This window comes from Morone saxatilis, unplaced genomic scaffold, assembly GCF_004916995.1.
Source record: "Morone saxatilis isolate NCDOM2014 unplaced genomic scaffold, NCSU_SB_2.0 Contig24, whole genome shotgun sequence".
Lineage (NCBI taxonomy): Eukaryota > Metazoa > Chordata > Actinopteri > Moronidae > Morone > Morone saxatilis.
In genome coordinates this window covers 22,414,686-22,425,623 of record NW_023339807.1, presented here as the reverse complement: position 1 = coordinate 22,425,623, position 10,938 = coordinate 22,414,686, and the positions used below count along the sequence as shown (strand labels likewise).

The window sequence follows — 10,938 nt, the reverse complement described above, 5'->3', positions numbered from 1 at the left end:
AATACTCAGGGATTCCTTCCGACAATATCTTTTAAAATTGAGGGTTTGTGGTCTAATGTTCATCTATTGTGTATCCTTGATATGAAACAGTTTGGGAACCCCTGGTTTAGCCTATAGAAGCGCTTATAATTTCCTAGATACAGGGGTAATATCTTCAAATTGCTTGTTTTGCTCCATCTATAAAAAAAATAAAATTGAGATTCTGTACCCACAGAATGTTTTTGCTTGATAAATTTGATTATCAAAACTGTCAAATTGCTAGTCAATGGAGTTCAGCACTACATCGTACTTTTTTAATATGTAAACCTGAAATATCACACTGCCGCTGATCCCAGAAAACCAGACAAAACTCAAAACTCGTTCTACAGAAGAGAATATTTTAATTAACACACTCGTCAAATGAAAGGTATGCTTCTGAGAGGCAACAACCTGCTTGACCAGAGGTGGCAATGCTCATGTGAACGCTCTTCAGGAAACAACTAAGACAGTTAACTGGAATGAGAATTAACAGCAGGTAAAAAACAGGAAACAAGGTAACTGAAAAAATAAAAGACTGAACAGCAGAAATACAATAGTTTGTGCAACAGCAAATACAGTTTAAGTATATACAAGCATATAGTCTTTCACTGAACATTCAACAACAGCTTCAACTATGCATGGACTATTTCTAAATAAAGATTACCTCTAATCTTTATTTACTTGTAGCGTTATTCTGCTTCAGTTTATTCAGTCAACACCATTTGTTCCAGTAAGTGCCGAGCAGCCAGAAGATTTCTTTAAGAAACCTTCACGGAGTTTTTCAAGTGCTACAGATGTCTTCAAGAAACTAATGCAATACTTCACATCAAAATAGATTAATGTGAAAATTAGAAACCTGCACTATATCAGATAACATTCAGCAGCCTGTGTTCAGCTCTTGAGAAATATATGAACACTTCAGTTACAGTTTGATGTAATGAAGAAAAATGTCGAGAAGAAATACCAAAGCTGAACAGTAAGAACGGATTTCAAAATACTGAAGACATTACTCCAATTAGTGTTGTATTTAGAAGACTAGTCCGTCTTAAAGTGGCTGGTGGGCTTTTAGGAAAACAGTGCAGCCTTTGAAATCAATACAAACTGAATGAGAATGTTACTGAATTGCAAACTTTGTGATTACAGTATGTTGAGCCATTTCTATACTGTACTAATGTCTAAACCCACTTTGTTTTCAAAGAACAATGTGTGTAAACATAAAAAGGAAAATCCAGAACTCAAACTGTGACTGAACTAAAACTGTTGACCTGAAAATGGCAGATACCAGAGCTGTGTTTTTATTCACTGCTCAGTAGCTTCAGCAGTGAACATGAGAAGGAATCTTTAGTGCTTCTTAACAATATTGTAGTTTTTCCGTTATTAACAATCTGGTTGATTAAGGCTGAATCTAGAGGTTGATCTAAAAATGGAGTGTCGTAGAAGGCCAGATGTTAGAAAAGCAAGGCTTGTGACCAAAAGGTTGCTGGTTCAAATTCCAGTAACGTCTGAGGAAATGTGAGTGAAGAAAACCAATAAATAAACACTCTTCCATTCCCTCACCACAGAGGACACAGCGTAAAGCCAGCCAAAGCAGATCTGGAGTAAGGCCTGTCTTTCCACATCCTTTTTTTTTTTTTTATTACTCCGCTTCCCTCTTTGGGGGATCACCATAAAATTCTTCTTTATAAAAGAAACATAAATTTGTACAAGTATTTACAAAGGGGAGGAAGGGGAAACCAAGGCATTTAGTGTTTGGGTCTTATAATTATCCACAGAGATGTTTCACATCCCTCAGTCCCACATTCAAAACATTTTAGGAGTCCACTTGGAGTGTTTTTTTTTTGCCATGGTATCTAATATGTCAGCCTACTACTGTTTCAGGGTGTGTTGTGTCCTGGGCCAGCCCAAGTCCCTGAGTTATTAGTGTTTTCTCTCTTAGCCAGTGCTAAGGATCTCAACCAGAGTCTGAATCACTGGTGTCTGAGGACGAGGACGAGGAAGAGGAGGAGGATGAGTCGGAGCTAGAGCTGCTGCCGCTGAGGCGTGCGGGCTGGGTGTGAGTCTCTACAGTGCTGGGCTTCTCCACTGCGGAGAGAACGACAAGGAAATAAGAGTTTAAAGGATACACCAGGTAACAGGCGAAAGGGAGGAGAACTATTAATGTATAGAAGACCAACCATAGAGAGGAAATGGTTTACATCTAAACAGCAGGAGTGTGAGCTCACCTTTAGGTTTCGTAGGTTTCTTGACAGAATTGAGTTGCCCACTGACATCTTGCAGCCTCCTCTCCAGCTCCCTCCTCTTCTCGAGAGTTAGCTCCTCTTTGGACTTGCCAATGCTGCCTTTCTTTGCTGCTGTACATTAAAAGATGACAGAAGTTGTTATAGTCCTGGGGTCTATGTGGTAATGCAGTGTGTGGTAGTGTATCTGTGTAAATGAGCTGCAGTTGAGTGTTTTTAGGTGTAGTGGTCTTGAGGAACATGAGGGCTTTCTCACAGGGATTCTGCTGGTAGCGTGGGCCAAATTCAATCAAACATAAGTAATGGGCTGTAACCATGTGATACCCCAATGACCAACTCCTCACTCTCCACATCAGTTTTATTTAGCTGAGACTAAAAGAGCTGCATCTTCATTCTGCAGTTTGGCTTCCTGCAATGCTTAATGTATCAAGCACTGTGTTGCCGTACTGTACATTCTAACTTCGCAAATTCATCATCAACTTTCCACGCCACTGCATTGACCCTAAGGAGCTTATCCAGCAGTGTTTACTCAGGAGGAAAACTAGCCCTTCACTCACTAGGGGAGGGATGAATAAAAGATGTGGGTACAGTACCAACGTCAAGTGCATTAACTGGCTGAGAACACAACATTAAAAGCCTGTCAATTTGGTGTAATACTATGGTTACATTTCTTTTCTTTAGTGAATCCAGTCAGAGGAAAATCTAAATTTGGTATTTAAGTGTAGAACTGTTCTTTTGCATATACCAATGTTAGAGTGCCCTGTCCTTCATATCACTGTCCTGTTGGTTCTCCCCATGTCTCCTGTTGTGTAATGTGATTACATGTTGTCATGTTTTAATGATTAGATTGTCTGCTTAACATGGTTTTGCTTTGTATTATTGTTTGCAGTGCACATGTCACTTCCTTACTCCTTTCACCTTCGTATCCTTTGTTCAGCTGCTTCATGTTCATATCTACATTCCTCTTTTGGAATTTTACATGTTTGTTTTATTGGCTAACTTAACATCTGGCCAGGGGGGGTTGAAAATGACCCCTTTAGCTAACACTGGCTTATTAACAGTGATGTGATCAATGTACACTGTACCTATGAAATATATCATTTATCTTTAATATGAAAATATATTAAAATATATCATGCGTCATTACTGACTCATTTGAAATGTAAAAAAGCTAACACAGCTGGCTGTACACTGGCTTACTGCTTTCCAGGGCTGCATTGTTGCTTGAGGGTAAGAAATGTGTTGCAATGATGCTGCTAACCCATCACAGTGATTTTAGCTGTCGGTACTCAAGTTAGGTGCCAAATTGACCAAAAGACAGCTGCATCAGATGCTGGATGATATTGATTAAATGTCCCTGTAAAAAGCTAATAAAAAGACATTCTTAAAGCTAATTATAGTATTTGTTTGACAGACATATATTTACCTATTTCACCATAAGGCTTACGGGGCTTCTTCCTCAGACAGGTCATGACGTAGCGCTCCAGCTCTTTCAGCGTCGACGGCTTGAGTGTTTCAAAGTCAATCTCAATCTCCTCGGGGTTGGTGTCCCTCAGTGACGGCTCCCTTGACTGAATGATGTGGACCACGCGACCCAGCTTCTCCCCTGGTAGCTTGTTGATGTCAAGGCTCAGCTGGCGCTTCTCATCATACGACATGGGCACGATCTCCTCCTCTTCCTCTGAGTCGTAGTGCGGCAGCATTGAAGGGGCCACTGGGGGGTAGAACGGCTTCTTTGCGGCCCTGCAGAATCAAAAGGAGGTGATACAGTCGGGACAAAACCCATTATTGTATAGACGTTATCTTTATTTTACTGTATATTGTGAAGCTTTAAAAGCTCCACACTGTGAAGAAGAGATAATAGGGTCATTATTTTACTACTAACTTGCTGTTCTTGTTACTCTTCTTCCCCTGGCTTTTCTTGGGCTGTGAACCACCTGCTCTGGCAGACTTGCTTTTCAGTATCTTGCCGGGCATTTTCCATTCCTCAGAGCCAGCTCTACTTCTGCCACCCCGACTTCGCTTCTCCAGCTTCTTCTTTTTCTTCTTCTCCTTTTTCTCCTTCTTCTCTTTCTTCTTCTTCGGCTTGACGATGGGGCCTTGAGAGAGGGCAGCCAGCTGCTCATGCACGGCCCGGAGCTGTTCAGAAAATTAAATTGGAAAGAAATGATCATTGTGTTGCAAACATTCGGTTTCCAAATTAAATCCGTCATAATAAAAGAGATTATGGATAAATAAATAGTAACCGGTCTTACTTGTGTGCACACCTGGTCCTGTAACTCGGCCAAGCGGTGTGCTCGCTCTTCCTCGCTGTCCGAGTTGGGGCTGCTCTCGCTCTCTTCACTCTCACTGCTGGGCTCACTCTCAGAAGTGGAGGATGATGAGGACGAGGAGGAGGAAGAAGAGGAAGACGAGGATGTCGGGTGGCCACTCATTGACATGGCTGTGTGATCCATGTGTGGTTCATCTGGCATCTTGGCAAAACGAAACTCAAACACATCCTGAGGGCGCAGAGGAAGGAAAATGGGCATGCGTGAGCTCACCTTTAGGTTCTGTAGGTTTCGTAGGCACTTTGATCTCAGTGGGATTATTTGAAAAGACGACCAAGCTCACCTGCAGCTTCCGTGCCATGCCCACAACATCGTGGTCGGGTGGGTTGTACTTGTAGCAATTGGAGAACATGAGTCTGACATCACTAGCAAACTGCTGAGCGTCCCTGTATTCACGACAGTCCATCTTCCTCTGATGAAGAGTTAGGGAAGGACAGATTTAGTGTTTGATCAGTGTTATAATAACAATTTGCAATTTACAATATTTTCAATGCTTGTCATCATAGCGTGTTAAATGGAATTTTTAAAATGACATTCTAACATTAAGAGATCTGAAACAACTTAACTTTATTATGTAATTTCACACAGTAGGAGCTATACTGATAGTTATTACTCTTTCCACAAGTTAAACGCATATGAGACGTCACCTTGATGGTGCTGAGGTCCATGGGACACTTAATGATATCATGATAGTCATGAAGTCCCAGTGCAGCTGCGTCCACAGGTGTGTAGAAAGGCCAGGCGTACGCAGCATGTTTCTTTGACAACATTTCCTTCAGCAGCCCGCTGCAGTACCTCAGCTGAGGGCTCAGTTTGCCCTTCCTCGAGAGCTGGGGCTGGACAGAATCAGGCAAGTCCTTCTTGGGGGGTTTAATTGGGCGCCCGCTACCCACTCTGCGTCCAGTGGCTGACATCATTGGCTGGAGCAGGACGGGACCTCCAGGGCCCCTGACCAGGCCCATCCCAGGAGGGGTCTCCAAGCTCATGCCCCCCATGGACGAGATGCTGTGCATGGAGGTGTCGTGGACCTGGCCCCCGTGGCCTCCTTTGCCCAAGCCCACCATGTGCGTTGCTCCCGACATACCCACACTCAAACCCATGGTGGAGGGGGTGGTTGTGTCGGCCTTACGTTTCACACCTTTTTTCTAGAAATAAAGAGGTTGGAAGTCACTATGATCAGTGTGTGTTTTCTTTGCATAGGAAGCTAAAACATCGTCAACATGCTTCCAGACATTTGGGTTTGGTAGACATATTAATTGAATAGGCTAAATCTTCACACACTTGTCGTTCATTTTTATTCAGTGAGACATTTCTGCACAATTTGTGCCAATTGTCATGATCAGTTTTTTTGTGTATACCTTGGTTGTGGGCTGTGTAGGGGGCAGGCCCATGATGTTGGCCGGAGGAAGGCTTTTGGTCAGCACAGTCTGTGGAGAGTTGGCCAGCATGGACTCCCCAGTGTCCGAGGAAGAAGGGGAGTAGGCTGACTGGGACACTGCTGGCACCTGCTGAGCCCTCGATGCTGAGAGATGCAGTATATTTAACTTTAGTGACAGAACTCAGCTACAGAACGACAGCTGATTTGGAGGAAGCCTATTATCACTGAAAACATGCAAGGCTTTTTATGTGGCTTCCATCATGAATTCAACTTTTACATGATACATTTCTGCAACAGGAAGACATTTTGTAATTGCTGTATAATTGTAAAAAAAAAATGCCAATAACAGATGATATCAGAAGACTGAAAATGTGTCCAATTTGTAAAGTTATAACAAAAAGTTTATAGTGATTCTAGTAGTAAACTAAAACAACAACTATATAAACAATTTAATTCCAATTCTGCAGGACTTATCACACACACACACACACTCACAAGATTTGCGACCTCTTCCCCTGCTGTTCTTGCTTCGAGGAGCTGGAGGAGGCAGCTCAATTTCATCCTGGGGCATCTGGGCCACCTTTTGGAGGAAGATCTTCTCTAAGGACTGGGCCATCAGCACAATGTCGTCTGTCGGCTAGACAAAAACACAATTTATAAAATCACATTAGCACACTGGAGAGAAGCCAGTATAAATACAAAACATTTTAATTGCAATAGATCAATGTTATTGGTTTTAAAGATTAGCTGATTAATTCATGTATCGACTGATGAAAACATCAATACACAGAATACCAAACATTCGCTAGACAACTTCAGAAATGCTTGCAACTTGCTCCGGGGTTCTCGTATTTCATAAATGAAATGAACAACCAAAAGTAAAAATAATGAAAAATGGATAGAACTGATGGTGAAAAAGATTTTTGTGTCAACACTCGATGGCGACAGAATCAATGTTTTTGATTACTACCACATACACAAACTTGGCAAAGACACTTTATTTAAAAAGCCCACTGGAAGATGTAGTAAAAAAAAAAAAAAAAAATCACATAATCCCGTTGAAGGCCTGCACAAAAGTTTTCTTACACTCGAGAACAGGATTTGTAGGCCACGGCATCTCTGCAGCACTACAGTATTTCATTATAATGCTGTTTTGTCACATATTTTACCTTTATGAGAAAAAAAAACTGCAGCTTCTGCAATTTGGATATTGCACTTTCCATACTGCGATTTCGGCTCTACACTAAATTTTCCAGAGGCAGCACTCATGTTTCTCAACAGTTGGATGCTGTAGTCATTTGTTTCCTTGTCAACTTGGCATTTTCATTTTCCCTCTTGCCTCACAAGTTGTGATGTTACACGCGTACAGTATATGCAGGTCAGCACATGTTCTGTTATTACATAGGATAGCAGAGTATTCCAGACAAATGTTTGCAAAGTGTTAGATGACCCTTTTTTCATGAAAAATAAAGAAAAGGTTTTAAATTGCCCGTCTACACCTGGGCCTTAATCATCAATAAAAACAAAAAATGTGTTAGGTCAGTAAAAGAAAAGAAATTGTGAGTAAGGTCCACCTAATATTAAATGAAATCGGAGTGGGGCCGTCTTACAAAAGGAAAGACTAAGAGAGAAATTAAAAGGGAAAAACACACGATGGATAAACATCTGTTTTTTACCTTTTAACCTACCTTGTTGTAGATGTAGCAGTTGGTGAACATTGTGTTGAAGTCCTGTATGCACTCACTCGCACTGCGGTAGAAGTTGTTCTCCAGGCGCTTTTTTATGGTTCCCATATCCATGGGTTGCTTGATAATTTTATGGTAATCCTGAAAAAGATAGAATGATGGATGGGGGGAATGACAGAAAAGTGAGAAACGCATAATCTTTGTGAAAAATGAAACTGTAACTCGTGGAGCATGCTGAACATTGCAAACTAACAGAACAGAGGGAGCATCAAGTAGGGGATTTTTTACCATGATAACAGAATTAAAGTGAAAGTAGAAAGTGAAAGTCACCGGTAAGTTAAGCCTGTAGGCATCCACAGGCTCATGGAAAGGCCAGGCGAAGTGATGCCTCCACAGAGACTTCATCAGGGTCCTCTGGAGAAACTGCAGCTGGTTGGTCATGCGGCCAGGCCGGCTGGGATCCTTCACCGGGGGCTGTGGTGGGACAGGAGGCCCCTGTGGCATCGTGTGCGGCAGAGACGGGCTCTCAAAATCCTCGTACAGCAAGGAGGGTTTGCGAATGCGTTTGCCAGAACTGGTGTGTTGGTCCATCCCGCCACTTGACAACCCGACCAGAGAGCTGGAGGCGAGGATGAGAAAGAGAATGAAACAACAAACAGCATATTCCTTCTTTTAACTATAGGATAAAAGATGAATAAAAGACCGGTGAACCCGTTTTGGTGTGGGAAGATACACAAGGTCGACCGCGAGAGAGAGATAGATGCCTGCTAATGAAGAAACTTTAAAGTTGAATGAGCTGCATGACCTTGGCCGCTCTTATTGATGCAGCCATCGATTCACACTCATGGAAAACCTCAATCTCTTGTCAAAAAGTGCGTCCTATACAGGCTTCAATCATGTAACCCATGACCAGTAAAACCGTGGCTTTCGCTCACCTAACTGTCTTTTAGCACAGTCGTGAGAACCGCCATCGCATCGGTCCTCAGCAGCCGAAAAATAAACATTCACTTATACTGAGGTTGAGTGACAAGAGCACAAATTCTGTGATGTATTAATCACATTTAGCTCTGCATAAATATAGGAAACAGGCAGACACTGGCTCATGAATATATTATGATTATTGGAAGTGAAGGTCTCACACTCTCACTGTTTTAATTCAAATAAAGCACTAACAAGTCATCTTACAGTCGCCATGCTCAGTGAGATTGTTTGATCCTAAAAACAGTTCATTTTACAGCCACGTCGTTTTTAAAAACCGTCGCTGCACAACCACAAAATACTAATATTGCATAGCCGCGGGCAAACACATTAACTACGTCTGATTTTGTTTGTGTGCTTTCAAATTAAATATTTATTGCTAAAGAAATGTCAGAAAAACATAAATAAAGACTGCGTGACCTCTGTGACCTCTGGTTTCCTCTCATTTACAGAAGGAAAGGACGTCAGGAAATGCTCCTGTCAATGTCCTGAGACACTGCGGTCCCAAAATCTGAGTTCGTCTTCCCACAAGGAATTAATAATTAAGCGTTAAGTCAAAGAAAAGAGACTTGCGTGCTCTCCTCACAAGGAATCTTCAATCTGGGCTGTGGTTCAACAGAATTACATATACTATGTCCTTTAAAGACCTGAGGGGTTTTCTCAGTCCATGCAGTGGGATGAGGCCACCCTGTCAACCCCTCCGCCTCGGGTTCACCTCCCTCTAAGCAGAGCACATAAACCAGATTTAGATTTAAAAAGAAGTTAAATCTTACCCCACAGTTAAGGACACACACCTGCCCCACTGACACACAAACTGTGGCAAAGCCAGTGAGCTGATTTTCTACATCGGTCAGAATCCCAGCAACACAAAGAACAGTTAAACCGCATTAGCGCTGAGGAGAAACATGAGCCACTGTGTACTGAATCCACAACAATATAAACAGCCACACATATCTGAACATTTATTTCAGCTTTTTGGAATATTTGTCAGCCAATATGATTGTGTATTAACTGAAATAACAGGTCAAAGTGCCTCCAGATGTTTTGTGATCTTTTACTGGATCACTGTATACACCTGTAGCACCGAAGAGCACACATTTGTCATTTTTTGTTTTTATTAAATGGGCCTTACTGGTTAGGATTTCCTGACGCACCGGTGTCAAACAAGGGATAAATGTCAAGTACTTTTCAGATGGAGACTTTTACTGCCAAAATAATTGTTTTGTTTGTGTTTTCTGTAGCTTTACACCCAACATAAAAGTAAGCTCTGGCAAACATTGGACAGTATTTAAAAAAAAAAAAAACACACCATGCATGCTTTGCAGCACTTCTGAGGAAAATAAAACAGCATGTTGCCACTCTATGGAGTTACAAATATATTGATTATTTCCAATAAAATATAAAAAAAAACCCTTAACTTTAGTCAAAAATGCTCTATTGCCTCACAACATATAAACCCAGTCTGCTACTTGGAGGCAAAAACAATCACTTTCTTCTCCAATCTCTGATCTACTCTTGTTATTATTAACAAGTGAACAGCTCCATGTGACCAGCGTGGCTTTGCTTGTTTTAATCCGCATTGAATCCTCTTCTGCTTCTACTAAGTGGAGCTTACAAACCGTCTTTTATTAAAAAAAAACAAAAAAAAATACTTTTAATCAAAACAATGAAAGTAAAAGTAAAGACTCCTGTATCTCCATGCCAACAGCTGGTGATCGCGTGGTGTGCACGCCCCGCCCTCACTGTTTGTAAACACTGGCTCACAATGACAGAAACGAATCACAGACAGCGACTTTATGTCCCCCCCCCGCCTTAAAAAAAGGTAGAAAATACACGAAATATTTACTTTAAAAAGGTGTTGCTTTAGAAAATAGTCAAACGATAAACCTGCCAGTCATCATCCGGACGTTTGTTCCCCGGTGCAGGAGCTGGAAAGCTAAGCTACAAGGCTGATAGGAGTCACCGGACTGCACAACAATGCCTGACAAATCTAATGCTTTATTCAGGAATACAACATTTTTTTGGGACGGGCAAACGCTGTGTTTTTTTGTGCATTTATTGCCCACTCAATCCAATGTGTTGGTCGCATACAGGCTGTGAGATGTAGTGTTTGCAGCGATGAATGACCCGACTGACAGAGAGCCGGTGGGGCTGCAGCTGTCATTTCGCCTTCTTTGTGCCAGCTCGCTGCTAAAACCCCCCCAAAAAAAAGGGCGAGTCTACAAACGTAGCTACAGTTTTAGCTCGTAGTTTAGCAAGTCACGGTGAGATGGTGTGCTGTAAAAACAAAACAAAAAAGAAGAAAAAAAAAA

The 10,938-nt window shown here is 41.7% G+C and overlaps 1 protein-coding gene across 2 annotated transcripts in view; it reads right to left on the bottom strand.

Annotated features, from left to right (window-relative positions):
• Positions 1-356: 356 nt before the first annotated feature.
• brd2b (bromodomain containing 2b) overlaps positions 357-10,938 on the bottom strand; it is a 10,972-nt gene continuing 390 nt past the window's right edge. The window contains exons 2-12 of one of the 2 annotated variants that reach the window (XM_035672732.1): positions 7,979-8,267; positions 7,652-7,789; positions 6,459-6,600; positions 5,944-6,107; positions 5,233-5,730; positions 4,869-4,997; positions 4,511-4,756; positions 4,141-4,394; positions 3,682-3,998; positions 2,241-2,369; positions 357-2,100 (exon numbers count right to left, since the gene is read on the bottom strand). In XM_035672732.1, the coding sequence (XP_035528625.1) occupies positions 1,970-2,100; positions 2,241-2,369; positions 3,682-3,998; positions 4,141-4,394; positions 4,511-4,756; positions 4,869-4,997; positions 5,233-5,730; positions 5,944-6,107; positions 6,459-6,600; positions 7,652-7,789; positions 7,979-8,267 (2,437 nt within the window). In that variant the 3' untranslated portion in view covers positions 357-1,969. The remainder of the gene's footprint in view (positions 2,101-2,240; positions 2,370-3,681; positions 3,999-4,140; positions 4,395-4,510; positions 4,757-4,868; positions 4,998-5,232; positions 5,731-5,943; positions 6,108-6,458; positions 6,601-7,651; positions 7,790-7,978; positions 8,268-10,938) is intronic. The other variant, XM_035672733.1, reaches the window with a different exon arrangement.